A 25,421-nucleotide genomic window follows, 5' to 3' on the forward strand; every position below is an offset into this window, starting at 1 on the left:
TGCTCAACAAATCACACATATTGTATCTCAATAAATCTGTTTTCCAGATTTTATTCCATCTGGAATAAAAGAGAGGGAGACACACAAATAGCAGTTTGTAATTTTTTTTTTTTTTTTTACCTAGAACTACACTCTGCCCGCTTTTGACTCTCACAACCCCAATGGAGAGTACTGAATTATTGTACGCAACTGTCGTGTTGATACGGAGACAACTTTTAAAAATTACAAACTTATCCGCTATAACCAAGTTCATTTTAACAAAACCATCATCGAATTGTCAATGGCGCTTTTAATAAAACTTGACAAACTCATCTGACTAACAAACAAATAAGTAAAGCCAAGCAAGAACAATAGCTGAAAATAATAAATGGCAAACTTATCTAAGGCCAATGGGGAAAAAAAACAAAAAAATCAAAAGCTAAGCCAGGGGCTGGAGAAGGCCCAGCCTCTCAGAACACTTCCTGCTCTTGCAGGGGACTAGGGTTTGGTTTCCAGCACCTACAGGGCAACTCGCTCCAATTCTAAAGGTTCCAGTACCTTCTTTTGGCCTCCTTGGGCAACACACACATATGGTGCAGATACATGGAGGCAAAACACTCAGATACATAATGTTTTTATTTGTTGGGGTTGTTTTTGCTTGCTTAGTTTTTTTTAAAAAGACAATCTCACTTTGTAGCCCTGGCTGTCCTGGAATTCACGACCAGGCTAGCCTCAAACTCATAGAGATCAACCTACCTCAAGTGCTGAAATTAAAGACACACGCCACTCCGTTTATCTCTTTTTTGAGTTTTTGTGGGGAGGGAGTAAATTTTTTAATAAATACATTTTTTTTTGAAAAGCCAAGCAAAAAGCAAGAAATCCAAAATGGCTCAGTGAGGTAAAGGCACTTGCTGATAATTCCGAAGACACAGGTTTGATCCCAGAGAGCTACATGGTAGAAGGAAAGAAGCAACTCTGTCCCTCGGTGTCCCTCAGGCACTGGAAAGGAGAACCAAGGATAAACATCCCCTCTGTGGGACCTTGGCTAAAAACACATTATTTGAATTTGATCATGAAAAAACATCAATCTCAAAAGAGAGCCACTCTAGAAAACTCTGGCCGGTCAATTCTCTAAAGAGTATGGAGGGGCCAAGAGGCTGCCCCAGACAGATTTAGTCCGAGGACACAGGAGCCCCATACACAGCGAGTCTGCATGGGCTCCACCTCGGACCAAAAAAAAAAAAAAAAAAAGGACATGAACAAATAAATACGGTCACTGACAGTCAGAGAAAGTTTGCAGGTTAGATACAAGTGTCAACACCAATTTTCGTGGGATTCAATCATTGTGGGATAGGTATATATTAATGTTTGGGGAACAGTAAATTTATCTGACTTCCACACACGCACTGAGATATGCACTTATGCACGCACGCACACACAAATACATAAATAAGTGTGAAACGTTTAAGATAGTAACAATGAGAACAACTAGAAAAGGATGAATGAACACCGAGCCAGATACTGAAACGCGTTGTCCAGATAGGAAGTGACAGGAAAAAAGATAGAGCTGTCAAAAAAAAATGGAAACCCCAGAAAGCAGATCCAAGTTTATACAATACTTCAGCATTTAATAACTGCAGCATCTCAAGGCAGTGACAAAGAACGTTTTTTCAAGAGCTGTCACAGAACAGCTGGCTAAATATCTAAGGAAAACAATGGGCGTCCTTACCTCACACCACATGTCATAAATAACTCCAGATGCAGAAGAGATGAAAATATATGATCTTAGAGTCTGGCAACAAAGTCGACTGAGGTAATACAGAGCCCCCGACCACTCCAAGCATCTAGAAATACTAAATGGAATGTAATTTCAAAATGCGTGTGATGCATGGCAGATCTCGTAAGAATAAAACAAAAAGGAAATCCTCAGAGGGCAGAGGCAAAGAGAGTCCGAATGCCTGACTATTCATTCAGAGAATCTCTGCGTTCCCAGAGAGTCTCTGGGAGGGGGCAGGAGGGAGACCGGGAAAGGAATGGGTCCTTGATGTGGAAAGAGGCCTTTATGCTTTGGGGCTTGGGTTTTAGCACAAGCTAGAAGAGGCAGCCTTGCAAATGAGAGAAGCCCTGCAGGCGCGCGCGTGTGTGCTCTCTCTCTCTCTCTCTCTCTCTCTCTCTCTCTCTCTCTCTCTCTCTCTCTCTCTCTTTCTCTCTGTAATTTCTCTCTCTCTCTCTCTCTCTCTCTCTCTCTCTGTAATTTCTGTGTGTGTGTGTGTGTGTGTGTGTGTGTGTGTGTGTGTGTGTCCAGGTTGGCTTCCAACTTACACCAATCCTCTTTCCTCACCCTCCTGAGTGCTGGGATCACCTGGCGAACACTATGCCAGGCCCTTTATAAATTAAAACAGCCAAGGATTTCTGGCTTCAATACATTTACACTCAAGTGTTAGAATGGAAGGGAGCACGTGGTGGTCTGGAGATATGGCTTGGCAGTCAACAGCATTGCTGTTCTTCCAGAGGACCTGAGTTTAGTTGCCAGTATCTCCGGAGAGGGCTCACAAATGCCATAATTAAAAATAAAATAAATCTGCCCGAGGTGGAGGCATATTCCTTTAATCCCAGCACACAGGAGGCAGAGGCAGGAGGATCACTGTGAGTTCCAGGCCATCTCAAGCTTCATATAGTAAGGCTCTGTCTCAAAAAAAAAAAAAAAAATGGTACGGGGAGGGGCACGTAGGGATGGGTGAGGGGGCTGGAGTTCTCACTACACAATCTTGAGGACCTGAGTTCAGCTCCTGGCCTCTCTGTAACCAGCCATGCATGCAGGAAACGACCATAGGATCACCAGGGCTTGCTGGACCCCAAACCAGCCAAGAAAAACCTGAGACCCAGACACAGGAAGAGACGTTGTCTCAAAAGACTAGGCATAGAGGATGATGGAGGCCTGATGCTTTCTTCTGGCTTCAGTGTGCCTCTGTGGTGTGTACATACACCTGCACACAAACGTGCATACACACTCATATACACACACAAACACACACACACACACACATACATCAATAAAGAGGGAAAAAAGAGTAAATGGAAGGATAGGAAAACAATTAATAAACATGCTGAGTAGGTTAGCTGGTAAGCGTTATAGGAAAACAGACGGAATACGGGTGGGGGAGCTATTGGCAATGCTCAGTAAGATGAGAGACTGTCGCTGCAAGGTGATGCTTGACTGAAGGCACAGCAACTGCACACACCTGATGCCCACAAAAAAGGTGCCAGTGGCCGGAGTGTAAGGAGTGCATTTGTCCAGCACACTGAGAGTCTGGCAGGAAATGAACAGAATAGAGAGGGAGGGAAGCAGGGGACCAGGTCTCCACAGCCACTGTCAGAGCTCTGGGCGCTCTCTGGAATGAGCAGGCAAGGTTACCTAAGGCCACTGTCAGGGATGGGGCTGGAGTGGCAGTGGGTGGGCAACTGTAGCAACAGGTGACAAACACGGGGCCTTCCGAATGCTCTGAGCACCAGACAGTAAAAGTCTTTATTATCCCTCAAGGACTCTGTGTCACCGATGCCGCCCTTCAGAAAGGGAAAAACGAAACATCGAGCCTGGACAGATTTGAAGATCCCATGCATGCGCTTCCCTGTTTGAAATAATAATTCCAAGGCGATTAATTAATAACTGAAAAATTTGGTCCCAGTCCAACTTTTTGGCAGAATTAATGCAAAAACACTGGGTCATTTCCATAACTGAGACCAGAGGGATTTCCACAAAATCTGAAATAAAAATAAGCTCACAGTCAGAAAGTCCAAAACACATAAGGAAATCATTCGCCACGAGCAAAGGTCAGCAGACAAAATGAGGAGGAGGATCCGTGCTCCCCAGAACCTGAGATCATCCATCAAAGTAACCAGGACCATAGGAGAAGCCACGCCGAAGGCATTTATAGGGAAAGCGCTGAGCAGAAGGCAGCAGTATGGAAGAGAACACACAGTATGATTTCACTTATATAAAGTTCAAAAGCCGGCAAAACTCAAGAGCCTGGCACGACAGAGCAGGCCTACAATCCCAGCACTTGAGAGGCCGAGGCAAGAGGAGGAGAGCCTGGGCTCCCTACCAGCGAGACCCTACCTCCAAAACAGAACACCAGCAAAGCCCCCATGATGGCTACACTGGAGTACCGATGGTTGGGAGGGAGCGAAGGGCCTTCTGGGAATATCTTCTTCCCTGATTTCAGCACAGATGCTCAGGTGTGTTCACTACGTGAAAATTCATCCAGCTGAGCACACATGATCTGGAGAGATATCAGGCTAACCAGCACATGGGAGAGAGCAAAGATGGAGCAGGCGCGTGTCACCCCCTCTGAGAAATGGGAGGCACTGGGGAAGGCGCTGGATCCCAGGGAAGAGAGAGTACCTTGGAGGGAAGGCCAAGGAAGATCTAGCAAACAGGGCAGCTGTCTGAGAAGGAACCCCAGTGAGAGAGAACAGAAAATGCATCATCACTATGAGGAGCTGCTGCTGCTGGGGGATGGGGGGGGGAGGCCGGCAGCAAGCACTAGGATGGGGATGAGGGGGCAGGAGGGGGGGCAGTGTGGCTCCGAGCACTGTGCAGTGTCAGAGCTAAACGGGGCTTTGGCAGTCCAGTGGTGTACTTCCCAAGGCAAGGAACGGAGGAGGCCAAGCAGGAGAAAGGCCCCAGCAAATCTCCTTTGCTTCTCAGTATGAACATTTTCTCCTGCGGTGAGGGACACAGAATAAAGTTGAGGAGCCACGAGGCACCGGCAGGGAAAGCAAGACTCCAGAACTACGCGGTCAGGTTTCTAAGTCCCAAGAGCCTTATGACCTTGGACCTTGGATGCATTGCTTGGCCTCAGCTTCTCCACCTGGGAAATGGCTGCATGGGCATGGAGCAGGACAGTTGCTTCCTACCACACCCACCGCCTCTGTCTACTAAAGCTGACCAGACGCTCGTGCCCTAGGGCCCGGCAGTCCTCAGTTCTTTATTTATCGTGCAGAAGGCCATCCCTCCATGCTTCAGAAAGCACGGGTAAGTATGGTCATAGCTGTGTCTTTCTTTAATAGACCAAACCCAAAAGAGCAAATATACACTGTTCTATGTAGGATGGAGAGAGGGGCTAAAGGACTCACGTTGCAAAATTCTGCATCGTGAATAAAGCTCATGGTTCATCCACCACACATGGTTGACCACCTCAACGGCAGTGTCAGAACTAAAATAAAAAAAAAAAAAAAAAAAAAAAAAGCAATCCTATGTGCACAAAGTTAAAAGCTAAAACCCACGCTTGGTGGGCTCCAATTGGGGCACGATGCCCTGCAGGGCCATAAACCTGCTTTATGCCAGTGTGAGCATAGCGTGACAGGTCACTGAGCTGAGCGCTGAGGGTTCATGTGCTATACTGCCCCGAAGAAGTTTACTCATTAATTACAGAGCCGGCCTCACTGGGCTGCTACAGCACTTACTGAGGTGATGATTTACACGGTGCTTAGAACAGGTCAGAGAAACCCTGCCCTAAGTCTGCAATCAGCACCCGCCTCTCCATGCCTCCCCGGAGCCCCATCAGAAGACTCAGGATGCAGCGGCCTTGAGTTGGGGCCTCCAAGTTACCAGGCAACCGACACGGAGAGCTGAAGGTCCTAATGGTGTCCCTGATCTAGATCCAGGCACCCAAAGCCAGAAAGGGATTCCCTTATTAAAATCCCCACATCTATCTTCAGATCTCAGACACATTATTAAAGGAATGCTTTGCTCCCTGACCTTGGTTCAGAACAAGAACCTTCTGTGAGTCAGAAAGAACACAGCTTTGCTTTTCAGGCAGATATATCTCATTTCAAACAAACAAACAAACAAACAAACAAAGGGCTCTCTACCCTTGATTCAGACAAATAAATAGGGTAAGAAGCAGAGGACCGCTCAACCTCACTCTACCCTAACATATCCGGGTACCATGATGGTCAATCTGCCTGAAACCGTGGTTTCCGAAGGGCTGATTTCTGTGGCTTGGACGGAGATGCCGTTTCCTTCCTCGTGGCAGCTTGAGAAGCCAAACTCTTTCTCACAGTGAATTTTCTCCAGGACTGAGCCACGAAGTGAGACAGGGTTGTGTCTGGGAAGAAAGAGCTGGCTGAGACCAACCTGCCCACCTCTGAGGTCTGGCTTCAGGACGAAAACAAGTTGGCCACAAAGCTGTGGGCAGGGGACCCGTGTCCAACAGCGGTGCCCGGAGGCCGCCCAACCTCAAGGTACTTTCAGGCTTCCGATGCCAAACGCTGTATCTGTAAACACAATGTGTTTCCTTTTTCATGCTGGGTTTGGAGCTATTACTGTTCAGCACTTTCCGCATCGGCCTGGACGTAAGCAGAGCTGAGAGTGTGGCCTCTGAGGAGTCCTGGCCCTTCAACATCACACAGACTTAGTCTTGACCAGAGGGAACAAGTTTTGGGAGATGCTCCAGAAAGCCTCAACCACCTGGGTCTACCCTGGGCTAAGCAGTGTCGAGCTTTCGTCCTCTGCAGCTGTGAGAACCTGCTTGGGAATTTTCAAGTTGACATCCTGGGAAAGACCACACTTTTCAGGGAACTGTGGTTTCTCAAATTCTTGGCATGATAAATAATAATAATAATAATATAAAATAAAAACAAACACTACATCAGAACAAATTCAGGATGAAAACAATACGCAGACACCCATCCAATCTGTCCCTGTTTCCCCTCAAGGCTTCTCAGTGCTTCCCCTGTGCCCCGGACATGGGGCAGAGCTCCTCACCCTGAAGGGCCCGTCCAGGGACAAGATGAAAGGAGCATCTTATTTTATTGCCCTTTACATGCCCAGACCCAAAAGACCCACCACAACAGTAACCTCATGATACTCGGCTGAAGGTGTGTGTGTTTGGGGAGGGAGACGGGTCAGGCAAGGTCAAGGAAAATATTCTGCCGTGAAAAATGGCAAGCAGTAGCTTTTCGCCTCGTACAGCTCCAGTAACGAAAGGTCGTCGTTTCTGGACTTAGGAGAGCGTGCTGCAGTTAACTAGCAATGCCTACTTTGGCTCCAGAGAGGGTTGGGTCTAGTCATCTCCCAGCACCCAGGGTCTTGCTTCCTCAGCAGGGTGGGGGGGGGGGCGGGTTTCCAGTCCCAAATGATTGAACAGAAGATCCCAGAAGTAAGCAATTATTACTTTTGAACCAGGTGCTACGGTGGGGTCTCAAGCTGCCCTGTCCCACACTGCTGAGAATGTGACCCGGCCCTTCATCCGGTGCATCCAAGCTCTAGGTCCCAGCCCTCTCTGCTGGTCACTTGCTCATATCTCCGCTATCATCGGGTCTACTGTCAGATGCCACAGCGTGCCTGTTCGAGTGCTTGCTTTACTTAATGATGGCCTCCCGACGTACGAGAGAAGGGACGCCCACATCCAGATGTGTCCGAGAGATGTCACAAAAGCACTAACAGGAGAAACGTTTTCCAGTGTAGAAGGGGGAAAAAAATTACACGCTGAGGTTGATAAGATCCACAGGACGATATCTGACGGTAAGCGTGTTCATTTAACTTTTATTATAGAATGCTGTCATAGGCACATCGCATTTTCCGTTATTGTTCACCTCAGCATGCCTAGTTTATACATTAAACTGCATAAGAGGCACGGTAGGTCTAGAAAAAAAATTACACATAGGGTTCGGTGTTACCCGCAATAACAGACATCCAAAACGGGCGCCTTGGAACATACTCCCCGTGGATAAGAGGGCACAGCGGTATTCACCGCAGCCGTTCCAAACAGGAATAGACGAGGCCAGAAGCCTGAAGACGGCAATCAGGCAGGCAGGAAGTGTTCATCACTTGGGGACTTCAAATATGGAATGCCTCACAACACACAGGGGCCTCAGGAAATTATGAGATCTATCTCACTTCCTCATTTAGAACTCAGTTACCCAAAGCCAGCCCCTTTCAGGATGCCTGTGGTCCTGCAGATTGTCTGACTTAAGTGTGGAGCCTCCGGAATGTGTGAAAATCGAACGTGACAACTAATAACCTCTCTTATCTGTGGCAGGAAAAAAAAATCTCAAGGTAAAAAAAAAAAAAAAAACTAGGAATGGACAGCCCCACCCAACCGCGACTAAAAGGTAGCCACATACACAGCGAGCTGAGATCTCACGTGCACGGGTTCCGCATTCCTCCGGCCAGGCTTTGCCCCTGTTGAGATGTATTGGGCATCACTTTCCGTCTTAAAAGTTTCTCACCCAACAAATCTACTTTAATCTCTGAAAAGCCAACCGTTTCTGGAACCTAGAGCTCTCCCCAACGTGGGGCACTTCTTCCTCCCGGGCCTTCATTACAAGCACATGTGCGCTGCAGTGTGCACTCACGTCAACCTACCTAGCTAGTGCGTCAATCCCAAAGGAAGATGGCCCAGGGACTTCCAGGGAGGGCTTCGCACAGACCGTGGCAAAGGAACCCTTTCTACTCCTTGGTGGTACCCCTGTCCCCTCAGATGGCATTTCCTTTTATGCCTGCCATGCTTGGGACAGGAATTTATATAGAGAGAAAAGGGCTCCAACGAGAGGCACGCCACACCTCATCAGTCCACAGCCGCAGGTCCCTCTCTTCATCAGAAGGCAGAACTGACATAAGTCATATGTGCAGGTTTGAACCCACAGGAGCTGAAAGTGGGTAAGGACTGATATTTGTAAGGGGGGAGGGGAGAGGGAGATGTATGTGCTTCATGTGTGGAGTGCGGGCACACATGTACCACAGCACACAGATGAGGTCAGAGGTCAGCCTTCTCAGACCTCACCTTCCAGCTTGTTTGAGGCGGGTCTCCCTTGTTCAGCACTTTGTAGCCGGGCCTCCCTGGCTCTGTCTGCCATCTCCTACCTGGCATTAGGCCTGCTCTTCTGCGGCTCTCTTCATGCGGGTTCTGGGGATCTGGCCTCGAGCTAGAGGCCTTGTTGCAGCAAGCACTTTACCCAGTCACCTAACTCAGCCCAGGACCGATATTTCTATGAACAAAAACCATTAGGGAGGCAGAGTGGGAAAACACTTGCTTAATGTGCTCAAAGCCAGAGGTTTGATGCCCCAAGAATGTCCTCCCCACTAAAAATTAATTAATTAATTAATTAAAAATAATAAAAAGAATTCACCATTGACTGGGTCTCCAACTCATTAGGGTTAAGTTTATATAAAGCCCTTTTGGTTTACTGCCGGACTAGGACTCAAACCCAGGACCTAAGCATGCTAATCAGACTCTCCCTCTAAATTACACCCCTAGCCAAGCATAAACTGTATGTGTGTGTATTGTATGTGCATATACATGTTTGTAATGGTGGGGACACACATACATGGAAGCCAGAGATGGATACTGGGTACCTCTCTCCATAGTTCTCCATCCAATTTTGAGACAGAGTCTCGCACTAAGCCTGGAGCCCAGCAAATCTACTAGACTGGCTGGCCAGGGACCTCCAGGGGTCCTCTCTGTCTCTATGTCCCCAGTCCAGGGAATGCAAGAGTGCACATGCCCAGCTTTTCACCCAGGTTATGGGGATCTGAGCCCAGGAGGCCCTCGATTTGTATGGCAAGCATCTCACCATCTTAACCCTTTCTTCCAAGTTGCCAAGTTGTGAGTGTGTGTGTGTGTGTGTGTGTGTGTGTGTGTGTGTGTGTGTGTGTCTGGGTGAGTGTTATGCTAACATGTGTTTGGGTGACCATGAAGGTCAGAAAGGGGTATCAGATCCCTAGAGTTGTGAACTACATAATGTGGGTGCTGGGAGTACAACTCCAGTCCTCTGAGGAGGCAGCAAATGTTCTTAACCACTTAGTCAATTCTCCAGCCCCATAAAACTTTTAAAAAGCAAATTAAGGGGCTAGAGAGATGACTCTGTGGCTAAGAGCACACACTTCTCCTGCAGAGAGCCCAAGTTAGACGCCCAGCACCCACACTCCCTAGCAGCTCACAACCACCTGTAACTCCCGTTCTGAGGTGATCCAATGCCTCTGGCCTCCACAGGCACATGTATGTACACACAACAAATTTTAAAATTTTGTTTTGGTTTTTTTTTTTTTCAAGACACGGTTTCTCTGTGTAGCCCTGGCTATCCTGAAACTCGCTTTGTAGACCAGGCTGGCCTTGAACTCAGAGACTCACTTGACTCTGCCTCTGGAGTCCTGAGACTACAGGCATGCGCCACTACTACCCAGCTCAAAAAATAATTTTTTCTTTAAAGAAAAAAAGCAAATTAAAATTTGTTTCTGACCCGTGTATGTTTGGTTCATGCCTACAATTGTAGCACTCAGATAACACACAGGCTGCACAGACATTTCAGGCTACCCAGGCTACCTGGATGACTTTGTCTCAAAAACCAAACGTAAACGGATAAAATGAAAACCCACTTTTGAGTTTACAATAAAGATACATTTTTGGAATAAGAACGTGGGAATCCTTAAAGTCACTCCGAGCCCAGTGCAGTCTCATGACAGCAGACAGCTTTGAGGATAACGCCCACGTCTAGCAGGCTGGCCTGGGCAGCTCACTTATTCCAAGCTCCATTCAGAGCCACAGTCCCTGGAAGTCGGTTACAATAGGACACGGCTTTTATGTGATCAGCCTCAGAAACAAATGCCTCTGATACCCCCTGCTCTCTCCGATGTGCCCTGCAGACGAGTCCCCACTTGGTCCCTGTGTATACAAACTGCCCTTTGGTGGCAGCAACATCTGTTTTTGAAAGGCTTCTGTTCCTTGTGGCAATCTGATTAATTGAACAAAGCGCACAGAGAGTACCCCGTACAACGCCTGGCTCTCTGTGGGGGTTTGTGGTCTGTCTTCAGGACTCAACCTGACAACCACCTGTGACTGGCGGTCTAAGCTGCATTCCCGGGCCTCCCAAACCAATGCTTGTCTTCCAAGGCTTCTAGAAGACAGGCAAAATGCTGTTTGCTAGCTACTCTCTTAAGTATAAGGCTTAAGCCCCGAACGTTTCAAAAGCGCCCCCAAGACCTCTTGTCTCCCCATAATGAAAGGCGCTACAGAACCCCAAGGCTTCGTAGTTGCTTCTGAAAGGGAGGAGAGAAAAAAATCACTGGCTCACAAAATACCCATCCTTGTGCACCCACAGATAAGGCTGTTTTATAATCCAGTTCCCTGGAGAGCCATTTATTTTGGTGCAGCCAGTGTGCATAGCAGACACTGTAGAAGCCATCAAGATAACACGAATAACAACCCAGTGGGCTTTTGAAGTGTAAACATAAAAGTCTATTAAGAATACAATGTTGGTTTAATCCCAAGACAAAAAATTTACTTAATGAAAAGCACAACTCATCTCAAGAAGGAAATATCGATACCAGCTGTGGGCAGCAAACGGGGGGGTGTGGGGGGGTGATCCTTCCAGGGAACGTCTGAATTGCAACCCACTGCCTTTCCAATATTTACTCTGGACATAAAGTCTCAAATACTTTTCCGAGGATCTCATTTTTCTCCAGGAGGAGGAGGAGGTCAGAGAGGAGGCTGGGCAGGGCTCAAAGGAGAGCTTGGCAGAGCCTGGAAATGCAGGCCTGCTGGCCCCAAAGGGTTGGCCCTGACTTCTTGCCTCCCTTCCCTCCACAGAGCAGGGAGCAGCCTCCTCCTGCACTAGGCGCTAATGAGGACCCCAGCTGAGACCTCACTCAGGCTGCCTAGGGCCTAGAGAGCTCAGTGACAGTGACAGCCCTTTGCTACCCACTGTCCTGACTGCATCAGACTGACAACTGGGACACTGCATTCTCCATCAAACTCCCCCTTTTAGCAACACTTTCAGCCACTTCCTAATTTTTTTTCACCACATTACAGAAAACTAATAGGGTGATGAGGCCTGGGGTGCGGAGAAAATGGCTTTTCAAAGAGGATTTTTGGACTACCAGCTCTGCTTCACCTGGGCTTTTGAGAACCACCTCAGGCCCTGAGATCAAGACTTGGCCATCTGTGGGCATGGTGACACACAACTTTTATTGTCCCAGATATTTGGGAGGCTGGGGCAGAGAAATCAGAAATTCAGGGCCATGGCACTGAAGAGGCAGCTCAGTGGTTAAGATCATTTGTTCTTGCAGAGGACATGGGTTCAATTCCCAGAACCCAGATGGTCCCAATATATTTGTAAACATCCAGGCAAAACACTCATAGACAAGCCAGGCGGTGGTGGTGCACGCCTTTAATACCAGTACTTGGGAGGCAGAGGCAGGCAGATCACTGTGAGTTCGAGGCCAGCCTGGTCTACAAAGCGAGTCTAGAACAGCCAAGGATACACAGAGAACCCCTGTCTCGAAAAACCAAAAAACAAAAACAAAAAACACTCATAGACATAAAAATAAATAAAACCTTTCTTTAAGGTTTTTATTTTCTAAGCTTTAGGTCAGCTTGGACAATTTAACAAGACTCTGTCTTAATAAAGAAACAAATAAATAAATATATGGATGAATAAAAACAAATTAGGCTGAACATAGTGGTAGATGCCTTTCCCAGAGCTTAGGAGGCAGAGGCAAGTAGATCTCTGAGTTCAAGTCCAGCCTACAAGTTCCAGGACAGCCAGAGCTACAAAGAGAGACAAAACAAAAACAAAAATAGGGCCAGCCAGGAGGTGGTTAAGAGAGTAGAGGGACCTGACCCCTATCCTGATGATCTGGAGGGGGAAAACCTCGGAAGGACATGACAAAAAGAGAACTAAGCTATTAAGTTGTCATCTGGCCTCCACATACATAAGCATAAGCTTAGAGACACAGCTTGGAAGTGAGGCCCGTCCCAAGCATGCACCAAGATATGGGTCCAACCAATACAAACAATAGATGATAGATAGACAGACAGACAGACAGACAGACAGACAGACAGACCAACCCTTTTCAATTATAGCTTTCCCAGATCCCACCAGTTCCGCTGATTGACAGAGGAGAAACTATCTGCAACTTCACGTTAAAGTATGCATTAATATAATAACAGAAGGAATGATACACTGCAAGCCAACACACCAAAGGAAACTGCCTCCAGTTATAGCAAGAAGTAACAGGTTGCTCTGCATTTCCTCCTATGTGTAAATTATGAGCACTTATTCATTCCTTCACTCATCCACCCAACCTTTCCATGTGGAGCAGCTCAGCACACACAGTAAGATGACGTGTAGTCAGTGGGCCAGAGGCCCAGCTTTGCCACCTACCAGCTCGAGGCTTTGAGTAAACCATGCAATGTCTCTAGGCCATAGTTTCCTCATCTCTGAAATAAGGACAATAATAGCACCCATTATTTGCCGAGTCACAATGATCAAATAACTGAATTAACGTGAGTGCTTGGCAAAGAATAAACCCTCAAGAGTTAATCATCATAATGGCAGTAATTATAATAATTACTATGGGTATTAAAAACATACACTTATCCACAGCGAGGTGCCAGGCTCTCGACCAGCCAGCAAATATTTTTTGGCCTTCAGATATAGCGAGGGTCTTTAGCGGGGCATAGGATTTTTTTCATGGTGACTCCTCCAACATGCCTTCCCTTGCTTAGTGAATGCTAAGGGTGCCCCAAGCACCAAGGTTCCCTACGGCATCTGGGTTGCACTCCTCCTCAAAGCCATGTTTAAACAATTCTGAGCATTATGTTGCAGGTACCCATGACCATAGGAGGCCAGGACAGCACAATGCTCATCTTGCAAAGATGTCTTTTGTGGGGGTTTTGGGTTACAGCTAGGCAACGCAAATGCCATAGAGTGAGTCGAAAAACGAGTTTTCATAATCTCAACCTGTCACAAACCAAGCAGAGGCTCACACTGACATCCACACAGTAAGATTAAACATCATGCTCCATCAGGCACTAAATACTAACACAGCTCCCACGTCAGGGGGACACTGATTAGAACTGATGTCAATAACTTATGAAATACAATATGGTCTTCAGATGCTCTTTTGAAAAAAAAAAAAAAAAAGGCGGGGGGTGGGGAGAGGAGGGGCCATCCATCCAGGTGGTTTAAAACTGTTGGTGCATTTTCCCTCCAATGTACACACACACACACACACACACAGAGAGAGAGAGAGAGAGAGAGCGAGCATGCATGGGTGCTTCTTTACAAAGCCAGTGTAACTGCATACGTGTATAAAAGCATGTGAACCCTGCTAATACCTATGGGTGGAACGAGCTGTGTGGCCATCCTGTGGAGAGCTGTCCAAGTCCTCAGGCTGCGTGTAGTGTTCTTCCCCATGTTATTTCAAGGGCTCTTTCTGACCAGAGAAATCCAAAATTGAACTTAAAACACCAGACTTCCCATAAGTCCACACTGACTCTTAGAGAAACTTACCTAGAAGCAATACAGAAATGAGAGCTCCACCTAAGGAACCGCACGGGATCTATAGGTGTTTAAGGGGTCTCTAAGGGCCTGAGCCTCGACGGAAGATGGCCAACAGTCTAAATTCTTAAGGATTTTGTTAAGGAAGGAGTGGAGTCTCATCTAAGGAATTGCCCCATTTAGGCCTATTATAAATCATATTTTATTACTTCTTAGAGAGAAATCAGGACAGCACAGTGATGCTGCTTGATCTTCATCAAGACTGATTTTTTTTTAATAAAAAAAAGAAAAAAACGCAAGTTGTAAATAGTCATGTGTCAACAATGTGAAATTCACAGAATGGTATTATGTAGGGTGGGGGTGGGGGTGGGAATCTAGATGCTGAAGGTACAAAGTTAGTGTGTGAAGGATTTATTAGTGCTGCTCTCGCACAGTGCCCTTCGGTATCTCAGAACACCTGTCAAACACTAATACATTCACATATCCCCACTACAGGGCCTTTTCATAAAAAGCCGGACCTTTAACTGTAAATCACTCCTAAATTGTCCTTGTTGGCTTTCTTTCTAACAGAATGATGGGAAAATCACTAGGACTTCAATTAAGACTTTATGGGGACTTCAATCTGATGTTCCCAGATCTATCTACAAGGTCCCAGAACATCCTATTCAAAAAGGAAACTATAAATAACTCCAATGGAGTTGAGTCGGCTCGGCTTTTATGAAATGACTGAATAATTGGCAAGATGTAAAGATACTTTAACTACGGAAGAATTAAAATAACTTCAGTAAAAACCTGAAAAAAATATTGTTAGCCGATCATTTGTCATGTAGATTATGTACTTACTAGGCCCTAATTAAACTTTTTGAACAAAAACCACTTGCTAATTACATTAGTTAATATGCTGATTGCTCAACTTGGCACAAAAGGGGGGGTCAATCCAATTTGTGCATAGTTAGTGCTTTGGTGGAAAGACAAAAATCCAAAACTGGAGAAATTATTTCAAGTCTGGGAGCGTCATTGTAACAAAGAACAGGTTGTGTCTTCAAATCCTAAGAGACAGAGGGGGACTGGCATGAGGGGTAAACAGTACCTCCCTCGGACAGGAAGAACCTCCAAGCTAGTAATATTTTTAACACAAATCCAGATTATTCACCTCAGTGTATCCACTCACATTTGTCCAATTAACCCCAGCTGGAGGGCACACAGCCTCGCCTTTCATATACACACACAAACTAAAACTGATAGCGAAAACCCTGAGTCCCTGTAAATGTCAATAAAGGGGTTTTTCCAGACAAAAGGAAGAAAAGAGGAGAAGAGATGGGAAAGACTAACATTTCTCAGGGAACTAAACAGATCAAAGGTACTTCATTCTTTAAGCCCACACTAAGTAAGTCCTGGTGCCACTGCTTTACAGATGCCTAGTTTTTCACACTGGAAGCTAGCTCTCCTGTCCCTTGAAGGTCAGGGGGTGTGCAATAGGTCTGTAAAAGCTGGGACACACTGCAGTGCAACAGTAGGCTTGGGCGTCTGCAGGCCAGGGCTCCAGCCTGGGCCTCGGACGGCGGCGGCAGGCAGCAGCAGCGCATGTTTTCCACTCGCTTGCTCAAAAGTCTGCATTCACAGTCATGAGGCACAAACTATTCAACAACAACATGACACAATTAATCAGAACCAGACTTCAAAACGTGTGTTTGTGGGGACCAGCAAACTCTGCAATGCGCCTCTGAGGGTGAAACGATTGAAGAGATTCAGGCTGGTTCTCTGGGGTTGGAAGGGGGGGGGGTCTGTGTGTTCACAAAAGATGCACACCAAATGGTACATCACGGACTAAATGATTTTCATTAAAATCACTGTCAGATTTAGACATTCACATCTAATACTGAAAAAGTGGAGTCAGAGCCTGCCTGCCCCCCTTCCCCTCTCTCTCCCTCCCTCCCTCCCTCCCTCTGGAGGGGGGTGGTGGTAACTGTTGCTGGGAGTTTTTGCACCAACAAAGTTGTACAATTCAGAAGTAGAGCGTATGCTTTCTTAGCCCCCTTTCTGACTCAGGCGTATTCACCAGCTCTCGGTTTGTCAGATTTCTCTTTCAGGAATTGAAACTCCATTAAAAATCGAGACGCGGGGTCCTTAGTTAATTCAAAACTGTTCAATTTCACCAAACCCCGGAGCTAACAAAAAAATCTGGTAGGCTTCTTTTTTGGACCAGGATTGAATTAGTTTAAAATAGTTACTGAGGCCTCCTTTGTAATCTGTAGATAGTAATTAATTGAAATCACATCACTCCTTTGCTAACACGAACACGCTGTTCAAAAGAGGAAAAAAGAGGGGGAAGAAAGAAAAGGAAAATCAAACCATAAAAAGACAAATGGACGGTGCAAGAGTGACATTTGCTGGTACCCAATCGGTCCCAAGATGTAAAGAGTTCTCTGCCACGTCCCAAGGGATTCGTGGTTGTGACTCTGGGACGTCCCAGGTCCCCAACCGGGCGCCTAGCTGCAGCCTTTGGAAGTGGGGGGGATGGGGCGGAGGTGAACCTCAGGCACTGAGCAAACTGCGAGGAAGGCAGTGAGTGTATTTCCGTTTGAACCTGGCATCAGAAAAACCTGTGGGCAAATTTTCTCCAAACCACTCCCTCCACCCCCGACCTCCGGAGGCACTTCACAAGCTGCTTCTGGGTTTCGAAGTGGGTTAAGACGACACACACCCGGATGGATATTCACACCTAGTGTTGCAGGAGCCAGCAGACTCCTCCGCTCTCAGGCCTCCCAGGTCCCACTCCCAGGTCTCAGAACGCGTGCCCCGCAGCAACTGTAACGTCCCCGCAACCCACAACCCCGCGATGCTCGGACGCGTGGCACCCGCACTCCGGAGAACCCGCCACTGGGAGGTCCAGGAGCCCCCGCCCGCGTCTCCACCCACCGCCCGCGGCGCCGCGGCGCCCTACTCACCCACGCACTCGTTGGCCTCGCGGGCCGTGGCGCGCTGCCAGGGCCGGTCGTAGTGGAAGGGCTTGCAACGGTCGCATTCAGGGCCGGCCGTGTTGTGCCTGCAGTCACACACTAGACTGTCGTCTCGGTCGCGCACGCAGCGCGCCGCGTGGCCGTTGCACTTGCAGCGGCCACCAACCTGCAGGTCAGACACTGCATAGAAATAGGAGTCGCGCGCCAGCTCGGAGTCATCTTCGTTCTCGTCGCCAAACGTGTGCAGGCGGCTGAAAGCCACGCGGATGTCGGTGGCCGTGACCCAGTCCTGCAGCACAGGCGAGTTGTCGAAGTCGTGCGCCGAGGGTCGCCCGTCCAGCGTGCTGAAGGCGATCAGACCGCCGGAGAGCGGGCGCATGTCGGTGTGCGAGTCCGTGCATACGGCCTCCTGCTCGTTCTGCTTGGTGATGGGCGCGCGGTGCGGCCGGTTGTACATCTTGCGGCACTGCGTGGAATAGAACTGGAAGGGTACCCACGTGCGCCCGTAGTCCATGGACTTGTAGATGGCCATAGACTCTGGCCTCGGCGAGCAGAATTGCAGGCTCACATAGGTCACCTCAAACTTCTTGCCGAGCGACAGAGTAAGCGTCACGTTGTGCGGGAACTGCAGGTAGTTCTCGGACTGCCAGCACGTCAGGTTGTGCGGATTGTTGAGGTCGGTGAGGAAGGCGGGCGGGTGCGCTTTCTTGGGGTCCGACGAGTTGCAGAGGTGACACGAGCGCAGCCGCTCTTCCCCACGCTCGCTCACCACGCAGTAGCGCGCCGGGGGCCTGCCGCAGGTGCTGGACACGCGCACGTCCTTGCCGAAGGCCGCGTTGACAAAGTCCGGGATGCAGCGACGCGGGTGCCCGTTCTCATCTGAGCAAGGGTCGGGCTGCGCCGCCTGGCCAGCGAACATGCTGAGCCCCGGCCCGCCGCGCACCGCGCCCACCAGGCAAGCCACCGCCGCCAGCGCCGCCAGCGCCTCCCACACAGCGCGCATCATGCCGTGGCCAGCTTGCCCCGGCCCCGCCGCGCCGAGGAGTCGGTCCACCGCCGCACCAGGCGCCTGCGGAGAAAGAGGAGCCGCGCTCAGCCAGCTAGCAGCCAGTCCGCCCCGCACCCTACAGCCCTCGGTGGAGTGGCAGGCGAATGCCCTGCTCCCCCGGGCACCAACCGAGGGGCAGCCCGCTTAACTCCTCCAAAGACCCTGGGGCCCCCGAGTGCCGGGGCTTCCAAGCCTGAGCCGCCCGCGCGCCATCCTCCGGGCTTCCTCGGCCTCCCCAGTCTCCCCGCCAACCGAGGGCATGCCCGCGCCCGTCTGCCCATCCGCAGCTATGCCCGCCTTGCTACCTAAGTCTCGGACGCAGCAGGGCTCCCAAGGCTCCCAATCCTGCACTGCTCGAGTCCCTTTCCCACCCCCACACACCCCGCCATCTGGGGTCCATCTCAAATACCCCCTCCCCAGTCGCGTCCCCACTGGAGATTCCGCGTAGGGGACTTTACCTCTAAGTGATGGCAAAAGAGAAAGAAAAGTTTGCCTGGTCCCGGCCGGGAAGCTCGCGCGCCGGACCGTAGAAAGCCTTTCGTTGGCGGCTAGCAGGCGCGTCCTGTCTCAGCGCGGGCTTGCCAGCTCCATGCCCGGCGCAGCCGCCGCTGCCCCAGCCCTGGCCCCGGCCGCCACCGCCACCGCCTCTTCCTCTCGAGTGACGACGCGGCCGCCCGGCTCCCGCCGCGGTCGGAGTGCTGCCCTGCCCGCGCCCGGGGCGCACACACACACTCGCGCTCGCTGGCGCGCACTCACACACGCACGCACGCCCCCGAAGGCTCCGCCGCCGCCGCCGCCGCCGCCGCCGCTGAGAGTGGGGGGCGGAGGGGAGCGCGGGGGCGGGGCCGCCGGGCGGGGCGCCGGCCAATAACGTCGGCAAGCAGCCGCCCTCTCGCAAGCAAAGTTTTAACCCCGGGAAAGAAGAAAGTTAAAGCCAACGGGCCCCGGGATGCTCCAGAGGGCGAGAGCGAGTGGGTGGGAACCAAGGAACCCGAGAAAGAACAGCAGAGACAAAGAGAAAGCGAGAGGAGCGCCCGGGGAAACCCCGGAGAGGGGGCAGGGCCCTCGCGCACCCTGTGGGGGTGGGGTGGGGGTGAGGGCAGCTTTCTCCCTCTGGGTCCCAGCGAAACACATCTGTGTTTGTTTTCTTTTCTGCGCCGAAGTGCGGCCTTCCTCCAACCCAGCCTGGTGGCCTCGGTGGCACCGCGCACTGTGCCCCTATGGGCACTCGGCCCCCAGAAGTAAGGAAGAGGAACTGGAAAGGGACGGGAACGCTACCGGCTCTTTACCGCTGCCCTAGGGTGTGACCGAGAGCAGCACCTAAACCTCATAGAGTTGTCACTGCCTTAGGCCCATCTGAAATGAACGAAATTTCCTTTCAGGCCTGGAAGTAGTGGACTCGAGGCTATGGGCCAAGAAGCTAAAGCACCTGGATTGTGGCCTACTCAGGTCCGTCCAGAACTCCAGAGGTGGGCTTGGTTCAGTCCTCCCGAGGTCCCTCGAAGCTGACTTGGCACTTCCTTGATCCTGTTTTGTTGTGTTGTTGTTGTTGTTGTTTTAAGTGTCCCTAGGGAGATTCCCACAATAGCTTTGCAGTGTAACAATTGACTCTGTTTTTCAGCTAAGGACGTTGAGGTCTCAGGGGCTGTGGATAACTTGCCCCAAGTTTAAAAAAAAAAAAAAAAAAAAAAAAAAATGAAGTCTGGACACAGTAACCTGGGCTCACAGCCTGGGGCAGTGGTTTTCCTCTGTGGGTTGTGTGCTCCTGTCATTTCAGCTAGTCTTGAAGTCTGAGGCTTGAGAGCTACTTAAGCCCAGGGGTTCAAGGCCAGCATAGGCAACATTAAACCCATCTCAAAGAAACCTGAGCTTTCTCTCCGTGTTTGTCAAATGGATAATCTCACCCAATTATAGTCTCATGGGATGTCCTCAGGCCACCCAGTTTTTGGCCTTATCCTCTGTCACCTTAACAAAAGAACCGTGGACATGGATGGTAACCCTCTGGCTGTCTTGCAGCCACAGCCAAAGAGCTCAGAGGTGAGAATCTACAGGGCTAGGAGCTTGAAACATACTTTCCATTAAGCTTAGTTCTCATTTAAAATGTGTGATCCAATAACAGACCTGGATGAAAAGCTCTATTCCTGGTTCCGGCCCTTGTTTCAATCATTAGCTCTCTTGGGTGTCTCATTTTGTTACTGTCTTTTTCATAAACTCTGAAAATGAACAAAAAAGGGGGCGCCTCAGGGCTGGGCTGACCCAGCCCATTCTCCTTGGGCCTTTCTGATCTTCCTAGGAGCTGGCCACCCAAGCCAGCTCTTCCAGGGAGGCGAGCCAGCCACAGCCTGAGGAAATAAATCCATGTCATTGCAGGGACAGCCTGCACTCACCCTTAGTCCCTAGGGCTGGGTTGTAGCTTTGCCTGCTTATGTCGTTTACCACTCTCTGCTGTTTATTTATGCCTTGCCTTGTAGAAGAAAGGACTGCAGGTGACTTACAAGGGCACTTAAAAAAATGACAAAATAACATAAATTAGAAAAGAGCTGAGAGGGAATAAAGGAAATGTTTAACCACCGTGGACTTTGACATCTCAGTGGTATGCTGGAAGGCAGCAGAGCACTTAGAAGAACAGGGTTTGGAGCCAGAGTGCCTGGATCCAACTCCTGCCTCTGCTGTGTGGCCCTGGCAAGTCTTTGCATCTTTTTCAGCCTTGGCTTTCTCGCCTATAAAAGGTGGGTACCAATACCTCTGCCTCATAGGCTCATGGGTATCAAGTAAGGTGACACACAGGAATATTATAACTTATACTATCTATGCTTACATAGTGTATTTACATAACACAGTCAGATAAACTGTCACACATATGCCTATATAAATACACGCAATAGCTTGCTGGTAGAGTGTTGGCTTAGCATGCAGAAGGCCCTTGATTCAATTGCTAACTATATGAATAAATAAAATACGTATACAGAAAACCAGCCATATAATGGATAAAGAAATATGAGTGACATCAGTATTAAATTGCTGAAGCTACTTAGAAAATTTTAATTACTTCAAGAACATTTAATTATGTGCAAAGAGTTTCATGACATTGGAAAGGCAAATTGGAAAAACATGCACACTGTAATGTCATTTCTATTTTTTTTTAATGCCCATTAGAAGACCGTGTTAATCGTGATTATGTCCTGAAAGGGAAAAGGCCAGTGATTTTGACTTATCTTTGCTGATATGTTCTTAGTTTTCTATAATACAATAAGAAGGAAAGCTAAGAGAGAAAAGGGCAAAGGGAAAACAAAGCACCCGTGGGAATAATGCCAAACTGCGCCCTGGGATGGCCTGCTCGCCTCCAGTGGGTGGGCTACCAATTTGTTCCTAAGCTTTCCTACAGCCAAAATGAAAAGAAGACCATGTCCCGTACACGATTCCCAGTGTCCATGAGATAAAAACAGATCTATTGCTTGAGAGAATTACAACTCTCCTTGTACTAAATTCAGACAGGGATTTCTCCTGGGGGGCCTCATAAAGGGAACACAGTGTGAGGTAATGAGCAAACATCCCCATAATAGTCACAGCAGAGAGCTCCGTGGGGGCAGACACTGTGATCAGCCCTCCACACAGGCGGCTGGCACCACACCGGAACTGAGTCAGGAAAACACATTCTGTCAAAGAGGGTCTGAAAGAGACAAATTGGGGTACTCGGCTCCCTGACCTCGGTACATCTTGGAGTAGTTGAAACACGGGGCCCCACAGAGGGTTGTTTTGTTTTGTTTTTTTTGCAGTGTAGCTTCTGCTGAGAGCTTTGGGTGGATCCTGCATGACAGCAAGTTTGAGAAACAGTGAGTTTGAAATTGCCCTCCGCAGCTTGTGGGTTTTCTGCAGTGCTAGTGAGCTTTGGTATGGAGTGGGGAGACAGACAATGCAGTTTACTTTTGTCGTTGTCAGTTGGCATCTAATTGATCTCTAGCTCCTCCTGCTCGGCAGGGCAGTCTCACCTTGCAATCTAAGAGGTCTGGGTCTTCTGGAATATACTAGAACTTCTCTACCTCCTTCCAAATCCTCTCTCTCTCTCTCTCTCTCTCTCTCTCTCTCTCTCTCTCTCTCTCTCTCTCTCTCCCTTTCCTTCCCTCCCCACCCCCCACTCCTAGGCAAAATGGTCCTGTTTCTTTCTTTTGGAGGTTTTATGGAAGCCGGGTTTCTGACCAGCCTGCAGTCTCTCTTCAGTTGTCAATGTCCTGTCCTAAAGCATGCTGCCTTTTGAGGAGACAAATGAACAAAACAGATGTCCAAGTGTTTCTTCTCCAAGTGGGGGTTATAAATACACCCCATGAAGGCACGTCGGGCTCTGAGCAGCGGGATCCAGGGTACAAAAGAGTTCAAAACAATAGTGGAGTTCTTGGGTGAGAAAGCAAATTCCCAGGTGTTTCTGCAAGGAATGCATTAGGGAGGGAGGAGCCACCATTCTGGGCTTACAGCTTTCCCTACCTGCAAAGCTCGAGGCTGGAACACGCTAGGAAAAGGGAGAATGGGACACTGTGGAAAACCTACGAGTGGCCTGAAAAGAAGAATCTGGAGACTTAGGTGTCTGAGCAACTGATGGGTGTTTCAGAGGAAAGAGGGACAGCGATCCCTGCCACATGCCTTAAGGGTCGAGCTACGATCTGAAGGAAGAAAGCCATTGTTGACCTTGCCGGGCCACTGCTGTGGAGTGGTGGGGGACACAAGCCAGTCTGTCCTAGGTTGTGGAGTGAAAGCGAGGTGAGAGAAAGTAGAGATAGCAAGTGCAGACAGCTTCCAGCAAGTGCGATGACAAGCAGTAGGAAAGAGAGCAGGGCCTAGCCGGAAGGTGACACGGGAGGAGGGCTGGCCTGGTCTTTCCATTGTTCATAAGATAAGGCTATTTGAACATGCCTTATGTGATTAGGAAAGGAGCCTGCAGGAGAGAGAGGTGGCAATGTGAGATCAGTCAGGTGGCCTGAAAACTCTCCAGGTTTCAATGAAATAGGAAGTGGCTCGGACAGCTGGGAGCGGGGGAAGGGCTGCAGCACGGGAGGTTTTGAGGGCACTGGAATTGCATTATGTCCTTGTCCCCAGAGATAAAGACAATGGCTTGCTGGGGAGAATAAAGCCTGCTCAGCTTGATGATCCAATGGAAGAACGGGCAGTAGATAATAGCCCCCGCAGTCATGGGACACAGACACACTAGCAAACACAGAACCTCTGCAGCCCCTGTAGGTCTGAAAGGACAGCTGTGCTGCCCAGGAATGTGGCCAGGAACCATATGTAGTCATTTCCACTGCTGCATCAAGAAATTCAAATCAATGACATTTAACGCAGTTACTCAGTCATCCCTCACTTCCTCTCCGCCCCCTCCCCCCCCCCGTCCCCTCCCCCCTACCACCCCATGTTTGGACAAGGCTGCTAAGGTGCAGTTCTGTCCTCTATGAAACTTCTTCTGGACAGAGTTAATGAGAGCAGTCAGGAAGACAAAAGAGGAAACGTGGTGGTGGGAGGGGTGCTGGTGGTGGAGGAGGTTATGGAGTAGGCCTAGAGCCAAAACTGGGTGCCAGGAAATCAGGACTCCACAGGTGGAGCAGCCCCAAAGGTGACAAGGCTCCTGAGAACCAGTGTGGGGAGGGGGTCCTTTGGAAGTAACAAATGGCTTAAAGACATAGTAGTCAAGACGCTCTTTGTGTTGTGAAGATGCCTGTGACCAGCACCATGCTGACGGACAGAGTCTTAGTTCAGTGCCTTTGAGGCAGGGGAGGTGTGGGGTGAGGACTTGGAAGCAGGGCTGCTTAGCGATGCTGGTCTTAAAGAAGCAGGAATCTTTGGGGTTTGTTCCTGCTGTTGCTTAAATAAAGATAGAAGGAACTCCGGTGGGCTGGAGGGGGGGGGTGCCTAGAGCATCAAGCAGTAAGTAGTATGGGGCAGAAAGAAGACTGCAGGGGGAGTGGGTCCCCAGGGAGGGTGGGCTATGCAGTAAGTAGCCTGCAAGTGAGAAGAGCAGTCAGTGAGCAGGATGAGGAGGGTGTGCCCAAGAGATGGAGCCCAGAGGGCCAGGGCTAAGGTCCTGGGAGGATGGGGCACCAGAAATCAGTCAGTACAGACCTTAGAGGAGTGAGATGGGTGGTCTCCATCTCATAAATAGCCTTATGTATTTATCAATTTATTTTTCGTTTGTATCTCAGTGTTTGGGATAGAAACCAGGGCCTTATATGTGCTAAGTAAGCACTCTATTGTTGAGGTACGCACCCCAGCACGTAGGTCCCACTGCCTTGTTTGTTGAGACAAGCCCTCAGCATGTAGCCCAAGCTGCCCTTGAACTTGAGATACTTCTGCCTCAGCCTTCTAAGTACTGGGATATAGTTGTGTATGGGTTTTCGTTGTTTCTTTGGTTGTTTGGTTGGTTGGTTTTTCAGGACAGGGTTTCTCTGTGTAGCCTTGGCTCTCCTGGACTCATTCTGGAGACCAGGCTGGCCTCGAACTCACAGAGATCCACCTGCCTCTGCCTCCTGAGAGCTGGGATTACAGGCGTGGGCCACCACGCCTGGCTGGGTTTTACTTTTGAAACCAAGCATGTGCTATGTCTACCAGGCACACAGTCCTCTCGAGAGTGCTTGAGCAATCACGAGTTCATCATCTTTATAAGATATATTAGGATTTTAAAATTTTCCATTTCATGGGGAAATAATTAACCCATTGCTGGTAAGGAGAGGAGCAGATGTTGGAACCAAAATAGTTTTATGGGGGCAGGAGAGATGGCTCAATGGTTAAGAGCAGTGGCTGCTCTTCCAGAGGACCCAGGTTCAATTCCCGGCACCCACATGGCAGCTCACAACCATCTGTAACTCCAGCTCCAGGAGCGCCAACTCCCTCTTCCAAACTCCATGGGCACCAGAAACACACAGCACACAGCATGCAGGCAAAGCCCTCATATACATAAAAGTAAAGAAATAAATCTTAATTTTATAAAGTCTGATACCAGAGTCCGGACCCCTTAACACCTAGGGACAAGGTGGGAGGAGCCTCAATGCAAAGGGAGGAGATGGGAGGAAAGCTTGAGTTCTGCCAGAAGTGTGAGCTGAGGCCCGAATCCACAGGGCTTCTGAGCACCTCTCTGCTGCACGTAAGAAGACAGAGCTGGAGGACCT

General features: G+C 49.2%; 1 protein-coding gene across 2 annotated transcripts in view; it reads right to left on the minus strand.

Annotated features, from left to right (window-relative positions):
• Ntn1 (netrin 1) overlaps window positions 1-25,421 on the minus strand; it is a 184,355-nt gene that overhangs the window by 151,645 nt on the left and 7,289 nt on the right. Inside the window, exons 1-2 of one of the 2 annotated variants that reach the window (XM_051168412.1) lie at window positions 18,732-19,033; window positions 17,214-18,294 (exon numbers count right to left, since the gene is read on the minus strand). In XM_051168412.1, the coding sequence (XP_051024369.1) occupies window positions 17,214-18,231 (1,018 nt within the window). In that variant the 5' untranslated portion in view covers window positions 18,232-18,294; window positions 18,732-19,033. Of the gene's footprint in view, window positions 1-17,213; window positions 18,295-18,731; window positions 19,034-25,421 lie in introns of those variants that run through there. The other variant, XM_051168413.1, reaches the window with a different exon arrangement.

Source organism: Acomys russatus, chromosome 25 (assembly GCF_903995435.1).
Source record: "Acomys russatus chromosome 25, mAcoRus1.1, whole genome shotgun sequence".
NCBI classification, from domain to species: Eukaryota; Metazoa; Chordata; class Mammalia; order Rodentia; family Muridae; genus Acomys; species Acomys russatus.